General features: G+C 39.2%; 1 protein-coding gene across 1 annotated transcript; it reads left to right on the plus strand.

Moving 5' to 3' along the window:
* Positions 1–18,395: 18,395 nt before the first annotated feature.
* LOC138877433 (uncharacterized) lies at positions 18,396–21,361 on the plus strand. Its single transcript, XM_070157042.1, has 3 exons — positions 18,396–18,825; positions 19,914–20,491; positions 21,050–21,361. The coding sequence occupies exons 1-3, from the start codon at positions 18,396–18,398 to the stop codon at positions 21,359–21,361; spliced, it is 1,320 nt and encodes a 439-aa protein (XP_070013143.1).
* Positions 21,362–22,693: the final 1,332 nt, after the last annotated feature.

Here is a 22,693-nt window from a genome sequence, read left to right on the forward strand (position 1 = left end):
TAGATAATACGTGGCTAGTAAAAACTAGAATAGAAATGGGGGGAATCGGAGCACGCAAAATAGGGGTAGACGGAGGTTTAGGGTTACCGAAATTTTGGGAACTATGGGAATGACCAGGTGTTGAAGTAGTAGAAGAGGAATTTTGAGGATTGGAGCTGAAATTCACAATATCTGAGAGCTTTTGAGGCCCCGCTATCGGAGAATATAAGCTCTTCCTAGTATCGCCTCTCATCACTGTCGATTTAGCTTTATCCAGCTATCGACCTTCATCGATGGACTCCTTAATCTCCTGGAAGGAACGCTCATGCACAAATTCGAGTTGATTCTGTCGCATGCCGAAATTGACTATATCAATTGTCATTCGATCTAACCGATTAAGAACCTCCGCCATATCAGCCGCCATAGTTGAGCTCTCTAACAGTGCGAGGACAACCGCTCTGATACCACTGATGCACTTTGCAGCAACTGAAGCAGAAAAGTGTAAAAGGAAGAAGGAAAAAGGGAAGTTAGAGAGGAAAACAGAATAATTCTTCATTCATAATTTTTCTAAAATGATAAGTACAACTGATATACTGCAAAATATAAGAGGGGCTAGGGAAATGATGAAGGACTAAACTATAATTCCACTCTCATTTGTAATAACTAATTCCTAACAAACTTAGTACTCTTCTATAAGCCTAAGGTACTGCCTCGTACAACTTGGGACCTCTCATAATTGTATCATTACCTCAAAAAAGAGCAGATCAAGTAACGATTTCTTTATAGAATATTGGCACTTCCCTCGTCGTTAGGACTTAGTGTACCGAGGTATCTTTTCTTATTATTCTCTCTTAATTTCTCTACTTCATTTTGTCTTTTTAAATCCTTTGATCTTGCGCCTATTGTTTTGTTATTTTATTTTTTCAAGGCTTGTGTAATTTGGTTATAGTTTTGACAAACTATCAAAAAAAGTAAGTATTAGTTATGAAAACTAGTATGTAAGCAATTAGAAAAGATATAGTTAAATTCAATTATAATACTATTATAATTTCAATTGGATTTGATGGGTTTACTACGTTAATTTAACCTTGCTTTCTGAGAATTTTGGTCTCAAAACTCTTTGGGTATGATATATTCAATTGCTGCTATACATAGTTGGAAGATGTCTTGTAGACAATTCTCAGTTTCTATTATGTATGCTGCCACTACTTCTTTTGTAATTTGTCTTAACAAGTGTTAAGATAACCAATGTGATGCTACAGTTTAGTTATTGGCTATATGACTCAAGTATAGAAGCTGAAGTTATAAATGGCATAGCTCTTGCTGATTATGTAATCCCTTCGAACTTTAGCGTTCTTACTGTCTCTTTATGTTTAGTGACTTACTACTGATTATGATAAATAGAGATCCGAGTAATAATTATTCCTGTTTGTCTTTAATGGAGTACTCATTCCATTGATGACCTTGGAAGTTTGGTAAATGGTTAACTGAAAGGGCTTTTTATAGTCTTCTAATATTGACTATGGTAGGTCCTTCCTTATAGAGTGAAGATTACTTTGAACACATTGAAACTTGCTTAGATGAGTTTCTTGTTTATGTACGATAAATATGTATAGTTTTTCTGTAAGTTCTTACGCTTTTGTAATCACTACTTTTAGTCTCTTTTCTAAATTAAGACGTGTTTTGCTTTCTAGTCACATTTCTCTTACTTATTTCTTATGAAGGGAAATTAATTGGTTGAAAATAAATAATGTTGTTTCCTGCTGTATGCAGAATTCTGGCACTGCTTTAGCACTCTTTAAATGGACCTAAAGTTATCACAGCAAATATCGGCCAAGCATGACCATCCATAACTTTACTAAAGACTAGTCCCTTATTCACATCCATTTCAAATATCTTAGGTTCTTATGCCTCATTCACTTATCTTATGTTGCTATTTAAGTAATTATTACTTATCACTATTAAGTTGTTGCTTTGAGGAACTTGAGAAATATTTAAATATTATTCATGTTATCCTGCTTTGTTCTCAGATAAATATTCTTTTTATCGTGGCAGTGTCATTGTGTTTGCAAACTTACATTCTGTCAAATTATTCATTCTTTGACTTAAGCTTGTCGCATGAGCTCCTTCTTATTATGTATACTTTCCTCTTTTGCCAAAATACTTTAAAACCTCCTTATTACCAGTTGTTGTCAAGGAGGTAAAGTGATATTGCTTTATCACTTTGACTCCCCATGACAGCTATGACATCCTTTGTTAGATAGGATCAAGTTTATAGTCGTTTATTTATATTTTAATATTCAACATTATAATCTAGTTTATAAGGTCATTTATTTATATTTTAATACTTAACATTGGAAAATTATCTGCATTGCAGCATTTAGAAATTCAGTCTGCATTTTCTTTATTTGAATAAAAAAGATTTGTCACTCTAGTTTATCTTAATGAATAGTGAATTCGTGACATCTTTACTATCTTTGGCTTCATCATTAAAGATGTTTTATGAGAAATAAAATAAGGATCTTTACGTAATTATCACTTTTGTATTTGTGCAGAGTGATTGGCCCTACAGTGCCCGTTGCAGAATTACTTGTTGCAGCAACTAAATTGAGAGAAGCACAAGCCGAGCTAAGGTATTTCTAGAAAGTTTAAACTTTCCTCAATTTATTGATCAACTTCTAAAACTTTATCTTCTTATTATGATTTGTGGTTTAATTTTTAAATCTACTGCCAAGATCCAACTTTGCATGAATATATTTTAAGTCTATCATGTTGAAATAAAACATATACTAGTTCAAGTATATTATGCAGAAATTTACTCTTAAACTATCAACTATGCTTGATCGAAATTAACAAGTTTAAGTAAGTGGCACCAAGCATCTCTTTCAGGTCATTCACAACAAGCAAAAATGTATTTTATCTTTATCAGTTTTGGTAGTTCCTCCTGCAGGGGACACTTTTTCTTGATATCAAAACCGTAGTTTCTAGTTTTATGCTTGTTCTTTTTCTACCCGTGTCTCTGTCAAAGTTTAGTTTTTAATTGTTAGTAATTCAACATTTAGACCATTAAGTTTTGGAGCGAACAATAAATTGTATTGAGAAATGAAGCTTCTTATGCTTTGGTTGCCATAGGAATATTTTCCGGTAGTGTGTGGTTGGAAGTTATTGTTGTGAGTACTTGAGTTATGTGGCACATTATGTGGTTTGAGCCGGGGTAGTGTATTGATGGCTTGACATAGTTTTTGGGGTGGATACAATGCATAGGTACAAGGATTAGATCTTATAATGGATTCCGAATGTTCGAGACTGGACTCTAAGGTTTATGGACTAAGGTTGAAGTAAGGATCTATAGTTAGGTTGTTTTGTCAGGCTTATACGGATTGGAGTGATATGGGATCACCCATGCGTATGTGCATTGTGAGTTCATACGGTGACCGGATGGTTTTGAAGCGACTCTTAGCATGTTCGAGGACGAACGTATGTTTAAGTGGGGGAGTATGTAATGACATGATTGGTCTTTTTGGGCATTTGCATTCAGTTCGACTCATGCAAATGAGCTTTACCTCGAATTGTATTATCTTTCGACCTATTAATTATGAAGATATTTATTGTTCTAGCTCCAGGATTATTATAATTTCTATGTTGTAAGTATTCGGATGCATCTAGCGTCGCTACTACTTCTTTGAGGTTAGACTTGATACTTACAGGGTACTGACTGTGGTGTACTCATACTACGCTTCTGCATATATTTGTGCAAGTTGTAAAACTATAATTACAATACCTTTTGAGTTGAGTAGGAGTGTGTTATTGGATACTTCGTGGTGAGCTACTATACTGTTCGATTCGCAGCACATGGAGCCCCTGTCTTTATTTATCTCTTGTCTATCTCCTTTCTTATAGATACTTATGATTATGTATACCGAGTTGTATTATTCAATAGTTGCTTGTGTACTTATGGCATCTACTTCTTGGGGGTTGTACTGTTTTGGTCGCGTTTAGACCATGTTATACTTGTATTAGATATTCTACTACTTTGAACTTATTCCAGCTTTTATCATGATATACTTTGTTAATTAAAGAAAATTGGAGTCTATTTTATTGTATGTGAGTTGTCTTGCTTAGCAAGTATAGCTAGGCGTGATCACGACCTAAGGTGGGATTTTGGATCATGACAGTTATAATCTACCATTTTGTTCATGGTAGTCTAAGACTTGTATTTTTGTTTATTAATATTCCAAACAGATGAAGTCTTTGCTTCTCACAAATGTTGTACTTCTTAACTATAGTAGTCACGACTAATACTAACAATTCTTAGGGATAGTTGTATTCAGTCCGAGCTGTGTTTATGTTGGTTGGCTTGCCTAGTGGGTTGGGTTAGGTACCATCATAATTCCAGTGGGATTTGGGTCATAAGAACCTTTGTCTACATTACGGCCCATGAAATTCTGTTTGATCCTAGATTTGACAGGATTAGATTAGTCGTGTTCTACACTACGGGAAAGCCTATGGTATGGCCTTAGGAGGAACATGAATTTCTTTGTGAGAGCGAGCGAATTTTATTCTTATGTGTAAGTTATTAAATTAAATTTGAACTCTTGATTTGAATATGTAGACTATCCCCACTCTAATTTTGTGGTGAGGTCACATTAATTTATAATAGATATGCGATATTGTTAGACTTCTCTTGTTGGGATGATGGAGAAGTCGAGAATGCTTACTGACAATGAGTCCATCTTTGAGGCGAGGTGGTTATGGGCATGTTGTTCGAATGATTAGAATTGTTTAACGACACTTTCACATGTAACAGTTGGGAAGTGTGTAGAGATTGCGTATGCAATGGTTTAATTGTTAATATCAACCATGATCATTGGTGTAGTTTATTTAATTGCGATTTGCTCCTCCAGATTGTAGTGTTTTGTGTTTCATCTTTGGTATAGTGAAGTTTTAAGTTGTTCCAGGATGAGCAAGAGCTTAAATATAGGGTGTTGATGTTTAGCCAAAACTATTGATTTTTGTATGTTCATTGCCTCGTATTTTGCTCCATTGTCATTAATTATAATGTGTGTTGTGATGTGTTAAGCTTAATTTTGATGCTTACGTGTGAAAAAATTAATTCGAGAGTTAAATGAAGTGAACATGCACGAGTTAAAGTGAAAGGTAAAGTAAAATAGAAGAGGTCCAAATCTAGCATCCAGGCCACCAATTCTCAATGGTTGGATCACTAGGAACAGATAAGGAAAAGCAGAAGCTGAGGCCAATGCTCAAGCCACTAAATTGCGACGCCTGAAGTGCTAGAGGTAGAGGCAAGAGCAGTAGCACAAGGCCACTACCCATGATACAAATCTACGGTGCATGGGGTGATGGAACCAGAAACAAGAAAACTTACTGATGGGGCCATCGATCTGCGGTACCACGTGTAGTAATTTTGGTGCAAGGATCGTCTTATTCTTCTTTCTTTTTCCTTTTATTAGTAACTTTATCATTCAAAACATTATTATGACTATGCGTGTCTAAGTTCTATAATTTTAGGGTAGTGGTTAGCCATGAATATTGATGTTTAACAGTTATTTTTTCCTTTAATCCGAACTTTCCATTATATAGCATGATTGTAATGCATTCTTGGTAGATTAATTTCATAAGAATATAGGCGTTAACTTATTCAGAGTATGCAACTCAGGAGAATACTACAAGTGATTCTAATCTAATTATTAGCAACCTTAGGTAATTCAAATTGAAGGGAGAATAGCTAGAACTCAATAGGATTGGTGAACCAGCCACAACCCTGGAATACTCATCATAACTGAATTAAACTCTTAACATCAATTCATTGTTGAAATAGTCTTATAACTTATTTAATTTTCGTTATAGTATATTAGTAACAAAAGCTCAACTCTGTCAACTTTACTAAATAAAAAAAAATTAGTTGAAATTAGTAAGCCATTAACGACAAGTTTATGTAGGTTCAACAGACCTTATTACTCTATTTCTTATTGAATATGTATGATTGTGTGTGTATTTGAGAGAAATACAAAGCTTATTGGAATTAGTTTTTGGACTATATGGTATCTCCCATAATTTATTTGAACTAAAGGTGTTTACCGGACGGGTTGTACTGAGCTGAACATGGGAAGTAAAGGTGTTTACCTACGCACATCCATCTGCATCTGCGGCATCACACCTGTGTCCAATCCCTCGGATGTGCGATCACACCAGAAGTGATCTTGCTTAAGCAATGTACCAACTTTCAATTTCGATCTATTAACTATCCGAAATCAACCCGAGGCCCCCTGGGACCTCAACCAAACATACCAACATGTCTTAAAACATGATACAAACTTAGTCAAGCCTTCAAACATCCTCAAATAACATCAAAAATACTAATCATACATAGATTAAAGCCTAATTAACTAAGGAATTTCTAACTTCTACAAATGATGCTGAAACCTATCAAATCACATCCGGATGACCTCAAATCTTGCACACAAGTCACAAATAACACAACAGACCTACTTCAATTTACGAAATTCTAATCTGACCCTGAATTCTACTACGGACCTCTAAATAACAATCTGGACACGGTCCTAAGTCCAAAATCACCCAACGGAGCTAACAGAACGATCAAACCTCTATTCCGAAGTCATTTTTATATGAGTCAATATCCGGTTAACTTTTCCAACTTAAGCTTTTAATTATGAGACTACGTGTCTCAATTCATTCCAAAATCCTTCTGGACCCAAATCGACTAATCAAGCAAGTCATAAAACAACAGTAAAGCACAAAATAATCGGGTGAACAGGACTGCAACTCTCGAAACGACCGGCCAGATTGCTACACTCTACTTGATGCCTGTTTTTACTTCATGTACATCTTTCCTCTTTTCATGATCTACACTCATTTTCCTAGATGGATTTGGTGACTTTTTGATTTGTTATGTGTATAAACTTTGTGAAAAGACTTTGCTTTATATGTGGGAGACTAGCTCCGTGGTGCCGTGTGGCTCATTTTATTTTGTTGAGCTTGTATTCCCAGTTGCTTTTCGTGTGTTGGTTTTCTTGATATTATATTGTAAATTTTTGTGCTTGGTTGTTGTAGAATAGTTACATATGAACTTATTATATATGTGGGATCGGGTTACGTGCCGCAACGGAGAAAATATTTTAGGTGTGGGATTGGGTTGCATGCCACAACAGATATTGTATTATTGTGTGGGATCGGGTTATACGCCGCAATCGATATTGGTATTATTATGTGGGATCGGGCTGCACGCCCCAATGGATATTGGAATTACTGTTTTGAATCAGGTTGCATGCTTTATATATATATATTGTGTATTGGGGGTTGCGTGCCACAACAAAGAAGACATATTACAGTTATTCTTGTGTATTGTTTTCAGCTATCATATTGGGTTGTAAGACTGAGACGTGATGATTTTCTAGGGACCTCTGTTATTTGTATTCTCGTTCATTTATGAAATGCTTATTTGTATCTCTTTCTCAAATTGCTCTTTTTGCTTATCATCTGCACAAGTAAAATATTGAGTAAATATATTTTAACTTAAAACCTCGTTACCCATTTACCGAGGTTAGTCAAGATTCTTAATGAGTACATGGAGTCGGTTATACTCATATTACACTTATGTACCTTGTGTGTAGATCTTGAAGTTGTGTAGCTGTGAAAAATGAAGCCTAATAGTGAAGACGTACACGCATTCCAGATTCAAGCTACTTTTTGTTCATGATAGTTTAAAATTTTAAATTCTGTTTATGTAGACTTCAAGTAAATATTGTATTTATTCTTCATACCAGTTTGCAAATCTAAATCATAGTGGTTCATGACTTGCGCATCCAGTCCTTGGGAGGCTGTATAAAATTCAGTCATTTACTTCTTGTTGTTAATAAAATATATTACTTGAGTTACATCATCCTAATTTTGGCTTACTAGAATTTGGTGTCTTTCTGGTCAGTAATGGAAACAATCATCCCTACCGTCGTAGAACTGTGGTTAGGTGCCCTAATGACTCGGTAGATTTTGGCTTGTGACAATATTCCACTTGATGTCTCTATTACAAGTACTCGACATATGTACTTTCACGTATTTTACATATGCATGAGACTTGTTAGTGGATTATTGGACACTTGGAGGATATCAGATTAATGTATATGTTGAGTCCTCTTCATGCATAAACATTTTTGACTCGTGTTTGAGCATTTCGTACAATTCTATTTGCCAATTGATGTGAAATTGTGTATTATCACGCATTGATACTCTACGTTTATTTATAAGTATTCAAGATAAAGCTACTTGGTCCAAATATCCTTTTATGTGGATTTGATGTATTTGTATATACATTGATCTGATTATTTGGAAAAGCATGCTTATTACCTTCTTCTTTGATCGAACACCTTATTAATGATATATGATGTTCCTTGGTTGTCTCTTGGATATTTTTTTGTTATTGTATTGGCTTATGAGTTTCGGGTTTTATAAAGTGAGTATTTTTTTTACTTAACCTTTCTACTACTTCATTGAGGTTAGACTTAATACTTACCGAGTATATGAGGTTCGTTGTAATCATCCAACATTTCTGCACCTTGCGTGTAGATTCTGGAGCTGAGCTGATGTGGAAGTCGAAGGCTAGCATTAAAGATATACCATCATATTAGTTATTGTAATGACCATACCGATTGTTTTGAGCATTAGTATTTCGTTCATCAGTTTAAGACCTTAAGTAACTTCATATTATGTATTATCACTTGCATATATGGTTGGTTTTGATGTTTGCAGGGTTCAGGATTGATTTGATAAAAATGATTCTCAATTCAGAAGGCTTAAGTTGGAAGAGTTGACAAAGGTTTGACCTTTGAGTAAACAACCTCAGAATCGGGATTTGGTGGTTTTAATAGGTTCATATGGTGACTTTTTCTCATGATCCTAAACCCAGACCCGGTCGTGATGGCGCATATCGTGAAACAAGGTCAGCCGACACAAACTCCAAATCTATTTTTAACAGTTATAATAATTTAATTTAAATCATTAATAGATGATAAATCCCAAAATAAGGTAAAATAGGACAATGCGGAAATAAACACAGCCCGACCTTGGGGTATCACCAGTCATGAGCATCTAACATAAGTCTAAGAGTATGGAGAAGGGACTACACAGTCTTTTACACAATCCAGTACAAGGAAAAATAAAGATAAGAGGGAGAAACACTGGGCTGCAAATGCCGAGCAGCTACCTAATAAACTCCAAAATAGCCCACTGGAAGCAGTCATCCCTCGCTAGCAGGACCCGAGGCTCCTGTATCTGCACATAGGGTGTAGGGAGTAATGTGAGTACGCCAACTCAGTTAGTAATAAAAATAAGGAAGCTGAGCGATAAGAAAACGCGTAAAATACAGTAAAATGCTACAAAGAGGCAATATAAAACCAATACAATGCAATAGAACAGTGAAAACTTGTAAAAACACCTCAGTTCAGTAAAGTCCTCTTTAGATAGTTAAACAAGTGAACGAAAACACATAAAATCAGCCCCTCGGGCACAATATCAACAGAATCAGCCCCTCGGGCAATAACATGGAACAACATCAGCCCCTCAGGCTATATCACATATCACAGTGGGTATTCGCACTCACTGGGAGTGTACAGACTCCGGTAGGATCCCCTTAGGGCCCAAGCGCAATATCAAGCCATCTCGTGGCATAATCAATAGGCTCTCAGCCTCATATAAGGCCATCTTGTGGCGTACAACTCAGGTCCTCGGCCTCATAATCATGAATTAGCTCAATACCGCTGTGGCGCGCAGCTCGATCCCATAATAACCTCACAACATAGGCCCTCGGCCCTACTCAGTCAAAAATTGCTAAAAGCCACTCGGGCACAGTAAAATATGATGTTCAGCTCAAAATATCATTTAAGATATCAAAATAGGGTAAATATGGCTGAGTTATAAAAAATAGTAGAATATAGCATGACTGAGTACAAGTATAAAGTCAAAACAATGAGGAATAGTAGTAAAAATCTCCTAAGGGTCCAAAACAGTTGGCATGAGGCCCAAATATGGCATTCAACCCAAAACATGATGATAGAAAATAGTTTTCAATCAAATACGTTGTAAAACAGTCATTCGAGAAGGACTAAGTCACAATCCTCAATAGTGTATGACACCACGCTCATCATCTAGCGTGTGCGTCACCTCAATATAGCACAACGACGTGAAATCTGGGGTTTCATACCCTTAGGATAACATTTACAATCATTACTCACCTCTATCCGGTCCAAACTCTAGCCTGCGATGGCTTTGCCTCTAGAATCGGCCTCTGTATGCTCCAAATCTAACCAAAATTAGTGCAAAACCATCAAAATATGCTAAGGGAACAAAGCCCACTCGGAAAAAATTAAATTACAACATAAATCCCGAAATTGGCCAAACCCGACCCCCGGGCCCACATCTCGAAATCCGATAAAAATTACATCAATGGATTCCTTATCACTCCCCTAGTTCATTCATATCAAAAGCTCCAAAATTCAAGCACAAACGACCCCTCAAATCCCAAATTCTAGGTCTCTAGTTACAAGCCCTAGTTCTTCAACATTTAGGCTTAAATTCTACAAATTTCATGATTAATTAGGTAGAAATCACATTAAGATTGAGTATTAAGTCCATAAATCCTACCTCCAAGTTTTCCCCCTTTATTCCCTATTCAATCATCTTCAAAAAGCTTCAAAATCGCCCAACAATGGAGGAACTTAGACCCAAAATCGCGGAATTGGTCTTTTAAAAAATTCTGCCTAGCACTTAAAAATCCTTCATCGCGAACGCTGTCAACACCTCGCGTTCGCGAAGAACAAACTTAAGTTGACCAGAATTTCTCATACGCGAACGCGACGACCCTTCGCGAACGCGATGCCTCAGCAACTCAAACCATTGCAAACGCGAAGCTTCCTGACTCCAACCCTTCGGGAACGCGGGACCTCCATCGTGAACGCGAAGGCCAAACCTTCAACATGTCATCCTAACCCTTTGCGAATGTGAGGGCCCACTCGCGAACGCGAAGACCAAAAGTCTGCAGCACTCACAACAGATTTTCTGCAATTTTTTCTCAACTTGAAATGATCCGTTTAACCACCCAAAACTCACCCGAGGCCCTTGGGACCTCAACCAAACATGCCAATCTATCCCATAATATCATTCAAACTTGTTCCAACCTTCGAGACGCTCAAAACACCAAATTTGCATCGGATTCAAGCCTAAAACTTCCAAAATCTTCCAAATTCTGCTTTCAATCAAAAAGTCTATTAAACCACGTCCGAATGACCTGAAATTTTGCACACACATCCCAAATGACACAACAGACCTACTGGAACTCCCGCAATTCCATTCCGACCCCTATATCAAAATCTCACCTATTAACCAGAAAATACCAAAATCCCAATTCTGCCAATTCAAGCCTAAATCTATGTTGTACCTCCAAAACACCTTCCGATCACACTCGTAAGCCCCAAATCACCTCCCGAAGCTATCCAACCCATCAGAATTCACATCTGATAAGTCAATATCCGATTGACTTTTCCAACTTAAGCTTACTCAAAAGAGACTAAGTATCTCAAACCTTACCAAAACCTCTCCGAACCCGAGGCCAACCAACCCTATAACACAAAATACAGCTGAACAAGGCAATAAGAAGCAGAAATGGGGGAAATGGAGCGGTAACTCATGGAACGCGGGTTGTGTCGTTATATCCTCCCCCTCTTAAACAAACGTTCGTCCGCGAAAGGGTCAAGAAATATACCTGAAGCCTCAAATGGGTGAGGATATTTGCTCTGCATATCCTGCTCGGTCTCCCAAGTAGCCTCCTCCACAGGCCGACCTCTCCACTGCACTTTCACTGAATCTATGTCCTTTGACCTCAAATTCCGAACCTAACGCTCAAAAATAGCTAATGGCTCCATATCATAAGTCAAATCATCATCTAACTGAACCGTGCTGAAATCCAAGACATGAGATGGATCGACAATATACTTCCGAAGTATAGAAACATGAAATACCGGATGTTCACTTAACAAGCTGGGTAGCAAAGCAAGTTCATAAGCCACCTCCCCAATCCTCCGAAGTACCTCAAAAGGCCCAATGAATTGAGGACTCAGTTTACTTTCTTCCCAAATCTCATAATGCCCTTCATGGGTGAAACCTTCAACATAACCTTCTCACCAACCATGTAGGACACATCCTGAACCTTCCTGTCAGCATAACTCTTTTGTCTCGACTGTGCTGTACGAAGCCTCTCCTGAATCACCTTCACCTTGTCTAAAGTATCCCGCACCATGTCTGTACACAATAGTCTAGCCTCACCCAGCTCAAACCAACCAACTGGAGATCTGCACTGCCTCCCATACAAAGCCTCATATGGAGCGATCTGAATAATTGAATGGTAACTGTTGTTATATGCAAACTCTGCGAGCGGTAGAAACTGATCCCATGACCCTCCGAAATCAATGACACAAGCGCGCAACATGTCCTCCAATATCTGAATAGTCCGCTCGGACTGCTCGTCCGTCTGAGGGTGAAAACATGTGCTCAACTCAATCTGAGTACACAACTCTCGCTGCACAGACCTCCAAAACTACGAAGTAAACTTAGTGCCCTAATCTGAAATGATGGAATCTGGGACACCATGCAAACGAACAATCTCCCGGATATAGATCTCTGCCAACTGCTCTGAAGAATAGGTAGTACACACAGGAATGAAGTGCACGGACTTGGTCAGCCGATCCACAATCACCTAAATAACATCGAACTTCTTCAAAGTCCGTGGGAGCCCAACTATAAAGTCCATGGTGATCCGCTCCCACTTCTACTCTAGAGTATCCATCTGCTGAAGCAAGCCACCCGGTCTCTGATGCTCATATTTCACCTGCTGGAAATTGAGACACCGAGCTACAAATCCCACAATGTCTTTCTTCATTCTCCTCCATCAATAATGTTGTCTCAGATCCTGATACATCTTCGCGGCACCCGGATGAATAGAATACCCCGAGCTATGGGCCTCATCCAGAATCAACTCCCGAAGCCCTTCTACATTGGGCACACATATCCGGCCCTGCATCCTCAACACCCCCATCATCACCAATAGTCACATCTCTGGCATCATCCTGCTAGACTCTGTCCTTAATGACAAGCAAATGAGCATCATCATACTAGCGCTCTCTAATGCGATCATATAAAGAAGACCAGGAAATCACACAAGCCAATACCCGACAAGGCTCCGAAATATCTAACCTCACAAATCGATTGGCCAAGGCTTGAACTTCAACTGCAAGAGGTCTCTCCCCAATTGGAATATATGCCTAACTCCCCATACTCACCTCCTTCCTACTCAAGGCATTGGCCACTACATTGGCCTTTCCCGGATGGTACAAAATAGTAATATCATAATCCTTTAGCAACTCCAACCATCTCTGCTACCTCAAATTGAGATCCTTCTGCTTGAACAAGTGCTGGAGGCTACGATGATCAGTAAGCACCTCACAAGATACACCATAAAAATAATATCTACAAATCTTTAATGCGTGAACAATGGCAGCCAACTTCAAATCATGAAAATGGTAGTTCTTCTCATTGAGCTTCAACTGATGAGAAGCATAAGCAATAACTCTATCCTCTTGCATCAATACACACCCAATACCAACTCTTGAAGCATCACAATACACGGTATATGAACCTGAAACTAATGGCAAAACTAACATCGGAGCCGTGGTCAAGGCAGTCTTAAGATTCTAAAAGCTCTCCTCACACTCATCTGACCACCTGAATAGAGCACCCTTTTGAGTCAACTTGGTCAAGAGCGATGCGATAGATGAGAATCCCTGAAAAAACTAGCGATAATAACCCGCCAAAGTAAGAAAGCTGTGAATCTTTGTGGCTGAGGACGGTCTGGGCTAACTCTGAACCGTTTCTATCTTCTTTGGATCAACCTAAATACCCTCATTGGATAACACATTGTAAAGCTAAGGTAGGCTAATTATTTTATTTTGTGTGCAAGTGAGGATTCATGATATAATGGATATCAATTTGATATGTTAATAAGCATATAAGTCATATTATAAGTTATTTGGGGTCTAATATGAGGCCTAAGTCTAATCCAAGTTGGAAACTTTCATAATGGACTAAAGTTGTGAATGAGTACGCACAAGACCTCAATTTGGACAATCATATCTCCAATTATATAAGGTTTTGTGTGATTCACAACATATAAAATTAAATCTATTTGAGTCTAGTTTCCTACAAATCAAACCGTTCGTCATTTGGAGGTGCATACAGAAAGTTACGACCATTTTACTAGGCATATGTCATATGCGCTCCCAGGTGCGCGGCGGAAGCGCGACCCCGCATACTGAGAAGTTTTCTGAAACGTGAGCGCGGCCTTAGCACGGGCGCTCTAGTAGTAGACCTCTAAATACCCCAAGATCGGGTATGGAGAGTCTCTAAGTCTTTTTTGAGCTAGGGCTTGTTTTATCAAGGGGAATCCGTCCCATACTTCCCTCCTATGATCCAAGGTAATGTTTTTGGAGTATTTTGAGTTGATTACTACTCCTAAACACTTATATTAACAACGATTGATCTTGAAAATCCATAGATTCCCATTCAAATCACTAAATTGATCAAGAATACTATAAGTGGGGATTCTCAAGATTCTTACTACAAGAGGTATGTCTATCATCTCTAAGTACTCTATGGTGATTATTTAGGTATGATATATACGTTAGAACTCATGGGATGGTGGTTGGAAGCCATAAATGCCTAACCTAGGTTGTGTTGGTGTTATAGAGATTGTGAAATGGGTTAATTAAGGAGGTTGATGGTTGGGTGTGAATGGATGGTCATACATATGTTGTTAGAAGTTATAAATTGGTTAGGAACGATTGTGGAATAAATTATTGGTTAATAGTGATAGTTGGATGAACTAATACTATGGTTATGAGATGTAAAGATCTATATCTACAAGGTGTTTGATAATATGAATAAATGGCATAAGTTATGGAATTTATTACTAATATTGGCCCTATTGAATATTGTATTGTAGATTGAAGTTGCTTAAGCGTATTGGATCATTGTAGTATCATTAAGGGGCAAATTTCAGGTATGTATGGCTAAAACTCCGTCTTTTAGAAATCGAGCTTCATCGATGTTTCTGTGAATATGGTAAGATTAAAGTTGAATCGTTGCATCGATTGTTATTTTACATGAATTGGTATTGTAAACTTATATGCGTGAAAGATGTGTCTCAACATGATCAACGTGCTATCTTGATAACTTTAAAGGGGCAAAAGATATGAATTATGTATTGAAATGCTTAGACTTTAAATTGATATTGAAGCTGCATATAATGTGCCATCTATGTGAAGTCTTATCTATTCTCGCAATTTAAATTGCTCTTGTGTGCACCTACTGTCCTAAATGGAAAATCTAACATTGAAATTGGGAATGATATGAAATGTGGCCTAAGTTCTAAATATATGACGTGATAATTGTGGCTCCAAGTGCCTATGAAATGGCATATGTGAAACAAAGATTGAATTGAGATGATTGATGGAAAAGGGAAACGCCTTTGTAAGGCGGCCTAGCCGATCGGGCCGAGATCGGACGCCATGCCGCACATATAGTAGTATTGTGTTGATATTGAATCTTGGATAAAAAGGGAAAATGAGATTGTATTGAAGAGTATGTCTCAAGTGAGGCAACCTAGCCAATCGGGTCGAGATCAAACTCCGCTCAAGCTAGCGGTGGTATTGTGAACCATGATGAACAATATGAAATGCCCCAAACTAAAGGCTATGGAAACAAAATGTGAGAATTGTATGATTCTTTTACCTTGATAATGATGTGAATTTTTGAAGCTTTTGAGTTACACTTGTGATTTCCTTATGTTTGGTATGAAAGTTCTTTCTAACTAGATGGTGTTTAGTTATACATACTAGTACTATTCCATGGTACTAACGTCCCTTTTGCCGGAGGCGCTACAGTTTTTTTTATTGAATGTAGGTGTCTCTATTATGGATAGTGCCGATCGCCCGTAGCGGAGTACCTTTTTCCAAAAGTCTTGGTGAGCCCCTTTCTCCTTCAAGAGGTTATATTGCATATCTTTTGTTGTGGACTTCCACTTTTGAGGTATTGCCGGAGCCTTATTGCTGGCATTGTCATACTTGTCTTTTGTATCCTTAGAGGCTCCGTAGACATATGTGTGGGTTATGTACGGGTGTTGGATGGGTATACGAACTATGTTTTAATTCTAAATCTCGCATCTCTAAAGTGAAATTGTGTGGAATCTTGGAAACTTAACTACGGTTTAATGTTGTGATAAAAATGAACTATCAATGTTGAATGTACTATATTTCCTTATCTAAATAAATGAAAGTATGGTTCCCTTATTCATATCGAAGTCGGGTAGGAAGTATTGATAAGGATTGCTCAGTTAGGTTCACTCGATTGAGCGCCGGTCGTGCCTCCCGGGGTTGGGGCGTGACAAACTTGGTATCAGAGGCTAAGGTTTTAAAGTGTCCTAGGATATCTCGGAGCCGTGTCTAGTAGAGTCCTTCTTATCGGTGTGTAGTCGACCACATTTATAAGTTGGGGGCTACTTGGGCATTTAAAAATAACACCCTTCTTTTATATTGTGGATCGTATGGCAACTTGTTATGAAACTAATCCCTCTCAAATTAGTGCATTTTTCTATCTTTCAGTAAATGGCACCTAAGAAGAAAGCGAGAATTGGCCAAGAAGCCAATGCCACCTCAGGAGTGGATGACGACTCACTGCTTGATACTGCGGGTGAGGGTATCTGCCATGCTATCACCCTACCTGGCTCTTCTATTCCAGAGCAGACTACCCCGGTTCCTACACCAGCGGAGGGTACCACTACCACTATCCCTTCCATTGATACTTCTGTTCCGCCTCTAGCCCCAGCTTCCGGTTCTGGTAATTCTGATGGGGATATTAGATGGGCTATTCAGATGATGACTCAACTAGTGACCTCTCAGGCTCAGAGGTCAAATGTTGCGCCCAGTTCATCCAGCCAGCAAGGGGATTCTACTAGTTCCAGGGTTAACAGATTTCTTCAGTTAGACCCTCCAGTGTTTACAGGTGCCAATCTAGAAGAAGACCCTCCGAATTTTATTGATGAGATGCACAAGACCCTCAGGGCTATGCGTGTAACTGAGACAGAGGGAGTAGAGTTGGCTGCCTACCATTTGAAAGGGGTGGCGTATGCGTGGTTTGAGCTATGGGAAGATTCCCGCGAGGAGGGAAGCCCTCCGGCGAGGTGGAGCGAGTTTGTCAATGCCTTTATAGATCAATTCCTACCTGTTGAGACAAGGGCAGCCCATGTAGCAGAGTTTGAAAATCTGAAGCAAGGTAGCAGTAGTTTGTGGGAGTATCACATGGAGTTTGCTCGCCTGTTCAAGTATGCCATCCATATGTTGCCCACAATGGAGGCCAGGGTGCATCGGTCTGTTCAGGGCGTAAATCCTTTGATTATTAATAAAGCTTCTACGGCTGCATTGAATTCTGACATGAATTATGGAAAGATGGTAGCATTTTCTCAAGCCATAGAGAACCGTAAACTAAAGAACAAGATGTAGAGAGAGGGTAACAAAAAGATCTAGTCTACGGGCAACAAGATAAGCTTTTAGGGGAGGATCATCTGGGTCGTCCCAGTTTGTTGCACAATCTTGAGCCAGTGCACCACGATCAAGGACCAGCCATCAACAGTGGAGTCATTTCAGGCCCGGCCAGGGCAACAGGGGATCCCATTAGCAGGGTCGGTTAGAAGAGAGGTCCCAGCAGCAGCAGAGGTCCCCATGCCCTAGGTGCGAGAAGTTGCACTCAGGGATTTGTTATTTGGAGTTACCTATATGTTATGGATATGGGATGAGGGGTCATATTCAGAGGCATTGTCCTGCATCCCACCAGGGAGCGGGTATGGGCACAACTCAGTCATCCAGTCTAGCAGCTGCTACATCTTCAGGCCCTCTCCAGTTCGAGGTACCCCAGCACCCGTAGGGTGTGGTGCAGCTAGGGGTGGTGCATAGAGTTTAGGAGGACCCAGCTTGTTCTATGCTATGAGTGATCGCTAGACTGCAGAGGCTTCTTCGGATGTTGTTACAGGTATTCTGACTATCCAATCTCATGATGTGTATGCACTTATTGACCCCGGTTCCACCTTGTCCTACATTACCCTTTTTATTTCTATGGAATTTGGGATAGAACCAGATCAGCTTCATAAGCCATTTTCGGTGTCTACTCCGGTAGGTGAGTCTATTATGGCTGCTCGAGTTTATAGAGGTTGTGTTGTTACGGTACGGGGTAGGGATACCACAACCGATCTTATTGAATTAGGGATGGTCGATTTCGATATAATAATGGGAATGGATTGGCTTTATTCATGTTTTGCGAAACTTGATTGTCGGACTAGAACCACGAGGTTTGAATTTCCTAATGAGCCCATTGTTAAATGGAAAGGAGATAATGTAGTGCCTAAAGGTCGGTTTATTTTTTACCTTAAGGCCGCGAAGATGATCAAGAAGGGGTGTATCTATTATTTAGTTCGGGTTACAGACACCAATGCCGAGGCACCCAACCTTGAGTCTGTATCAGTTGTGAATGAATTTTCGGATGTCTTTCCAGTTGAGCTCCCTGGGATTCCGCCAGACAGGGAAATTAATTTTGGGATTGATGTGATACCAGGAACGCAGCCTATATCAATTCCACCTTACAGAATGGCACCAACAGAACTGAAAGAGCTAAAGGAACAATTGAAGGATTTGCTAGAAAAGGATTTCATCCGGCTGAGTGTGTCACCGTGGGGCGCACCTGTCTTGTTTGTAAGAAATAAAGATGGGTCGCTGCAGATGTGTATTGACTACCAGCAACTCAACAAGGTCACAATCAAAAATAAATATCTTTACTAAGGATAGATGACTTGTTTGATCAATTGCAAGGTGCTACGTGTTTCTCAAAAATTGACTTGCGGTCTGGGTATCATCAATTGAAGATAAGGGAATAGGATATTCCAAAAACAGCTTTCAGGACTCGGTATAGGCACTTTGAATTTATGGTGATGTATTTTGGGCTAACAAATGCCCCGACAACTTTCATGGATCTTATGAATCGAGTCTTTTCTAGACTCCTTTGTGATAGTATTCATTGACGATATTCTTGTATATTCCCGAAGTCGAGAAGGCCATGCTTACCATCTTAGGGCAATTCTGCAGACTCTTCAACAACATCAATTGTATGCAAAAATTTTGAAATGCAAATTCTGGCTTGAATCTGTCGCGTTCTTGGGTCATGTCGTCTCCAGGGAAGGAATTATGGTTGATCATCAAAAGATTGCAGCAGTGAGGAATTGGCCCAGACCTACCACTCAAACTGAGATTCGCAGTTTCTTAGGTTTAGCTGGGTACTACAAGAGGTTTGTGAGGGTTTTCTACTCTTGCCTCTCCATTGACCAAATTGACGCATAAAGTAGTTAAATTCCAATGGTTGGATGCTTGTGAAAGGAGTTTCCAAGAATTGAAATCAAGATTGACTACGGCACTGGTTAACCCTGCCAGAAAGTACCAAAGGACTTGTGGTATATTGTGATGCTTCAAGGATCGCGCTTGGGTGTGTGTTAATGCAACACGACAAGGTTATAGCCTAGGCTTCTAGGCAACTCAAGAATCATGAAAGGAACTATCCAACCCATGACTTAGAACTTGCGGCAGTGGTATTTGCACTAAAGATTTGGTGACATTATTTGTATGGGGTGCATGTGGATGTATTTACAGACCACAAGAGCCTTCAATATATTTTCAAGTAGAAGGAGTTGAATTTGAGACAAAGAAGATGGCTAGAGTTACGCAAGTACTATGACATTGATATTCTCTATCACCTAGGGAAGGCTAATGTTGTAGTGGATGCTCTTAGTCGAACATCTATGGGGAGTTTGGCTTACTTGGAGGCGTATCAGAGGCCGTTGGCCAGGGAGGTTCACCAGTTGGCTATCTTGGGAGTTTGCCTTGCGGACTATAATGAAGGAGGAGTAATTATGCAGAATAGGGCTAAATCATCGCTTGTGGCGGAAGTGAAAGAGAAGCAATTCAACGATCCATTATTAGCACAACTGAAGGAGGGGTTTCATAAACACAAGACCATAGCTTTTTCCTTTGGCACGGATGATGGTAACCTAAGATACCAAGGCCGCCTATGTGTTCCGGATATTGACGGTCTTCGGGAGAGGATCATGGTAGAATCTCACACATCCAGATTCTTCGTGTACCCAGGTTCTACGAAAATGTATCATGATCTCAAGGAAATTTATTGGTGGAACAACATGAAGAGGGATATAGGGGACTTTGTGGCAAAATGTTCGAATTGTCAGCAAGTGAAGGCCGAACATCAGAGGCCCGGTGGATTGGCCCAAAGCATAGAGATTCCAATGTGGAAATGGGAGATGATCAACATGGATTTTGTGGTAGGGTTTCCACGCACTCCGTGCAAGTTTGACTCAATTTGGGTGATTGTGGACTGACTCACGAAATCAGCGCACTTCTTGCCAGTTAAATCTATCAACACAGCGAAACAGTATGCTCAGTTGTATATCAAAGAAATAGTCAGGTTACATGGCACTCCAATCTCAATCATTTCAGATCGAGGGGCTCAGTTCACTGCCAACTTTTGGAAGACATTTCAGTAAGGTTTGGGTATGCAGGTAAATCTTAGTACAACTTTCCATCCTCAAACAGATGGGCAAGCAGAGCGGACTATTCAGACACTTGAGGACATGTTGCGTGCTTGTACTCTTGATTTCAAAGGTAGTTGGGATGACCATTTTCCACTCATAGAATTTGCTTACAACAACAGCTTTCATGCTAGTATCCAGATGGCACCATTTGAGGCATTGTATGGTAGGAGATGTAGATCTCTTATTGGGTGGTTTGAGGTTGCACGGGCTGAATTGATTGGGGCGGACCTCGTGCATCAGGATATGGAGAAAGTCAAGATTATTAAAGAGAGGTTGAAAACTGCTTAGAGTCGCCAAAAGTCGTATTGGGACATTTGCCACAGAGACTTGGAGTTCAAAGAAGATGATTGGGTATTTTTGAAGGTTTCCCCTATGAAGGGTATCATGCGGTTTGGAAAGAAGGGAAAATTGAGTACGAGGTATGTTGGATCGTACAAAATCATTCAGAGGATTGGTCAGGTGGCATACAAGATTGAGCTGCCAGCTGAGATGTCATTGATTCACCTAGTCTTCCATGTGTCTATGTTGAAGAAGGTAGTAAGAGATCTGTTCACTATTCTGCCAGATGAGTCTATTGAGGTTAAAGAAGAATTATCGTAAGAAGAAATTCCAGTTGCCATCCTTGATAGGCAAGTCCGAAAGTTGAGAAATAAAGAGATTACCTCCGTGAAAGTGTTATGGTGAAACAAGAAAAGTGAGGAAGCCACTTGGGAAGCCGAGGAAGAAATGAAGAAGAAGTACCCTCACTTGTTTGGATAGCTATGTAATTAAGTATTTGTGTCCTGTGAAGATGTCGAAATCTTACCTTCTATGAATTATGTATCACATAGTTAGTTGATGATAATAGTGTTTCTATTCTAGAAATGCATTGCTTATGGGGCCACGGTTGGCATCATTTTATATTATGTTACATCTTTGGATTATGTATATGTTGATAGGACGCGTTTCTGGGATTCTCTGACAGGTGGATAGGCCCAGATACAAGGGAAACTCTACCGAAATTTCTGAAAAAATTGGGAGTTAAAAATGTGTGAGAAAGGAGATACGTTATACTAAGTATTTGTGGATTGACTCCAATTATTATTCGAGGACGAATGATCCTAAGCGGGGGATAATGTAAAGCCCCAGAAAATTTTCTAAGTAATTTAAGATTTCGTGGTGCCATGGTAGGCTAATTATTATTTTTTTGTGTGCAGGTGAGGATTCATGATATAATGGATATCAATTGGATATTTTAATAATCATATAAGTCATATTATAAGTGATTTGGGGGTCTAAGGAGAGGCCTAAGTCTAAGCCAAGTTGGAAAATTTCATAATGGACTAAAGTTGTGAATGAGTACGCACAAGGCCTCATTTTTGGACAATCATATCTCCAGTTATATAAGGTGTTTTGTGATGCACAACCTATTAAATTATAGCTCTTTGAGTCTAGTTTCCTACGCATAAAACTGTTTGTCATTTGGAGGTGTATACAGAAAGTTACGACCATTTTAAAGGGCATGTGGCATATGCACGCCCAGGTGCGCGGCGGAAGCGCGACCATGCATATTGAGAAGTATTCTGCCTCGTGAGCGCGGTCTTAGCGCGGGCGCAATAGTAGAAGACCTCTAAATACCCCAAGACCGGGTATGGAGAGTCTCTAAGTCTTTCTTTGAGCTAGGGCTTGCTCTATCAATGGGAATCCGTCCCATACTTCCCTCCTATGATCCAAGTAATGTTTTTGGAGTATTTTGAGTTGATTACTATTCCTAAACACTTATATTAATAAGGATTGATCTTGAAAATCCATAGATTCCCATTCAAATCCCTAAATTGATCAAGAACACTATAAGTGGGGATTCTCAAGATTCTTACCACAAGAGGTATGTCTATCATCTCTAAGTACTCTATGGTAATTATTTAGGTATGATATATACGTTAGAACTCATGG

Source organism: Nicotiana sylvestris, chromosome 9 (assembly GCF_000393655.2).
Source record: "Nicotiana sylvestris chromosome 9, ASM39365v2, whole genome shotgun sequence".
Classification (NCBI taxonomy): Eukaryota; Viridiplantae; Streptophyta; class Magnoliopsida; order Solanales; family Solanaceae; genus Nicotiana; species Nicotiana sylvestris.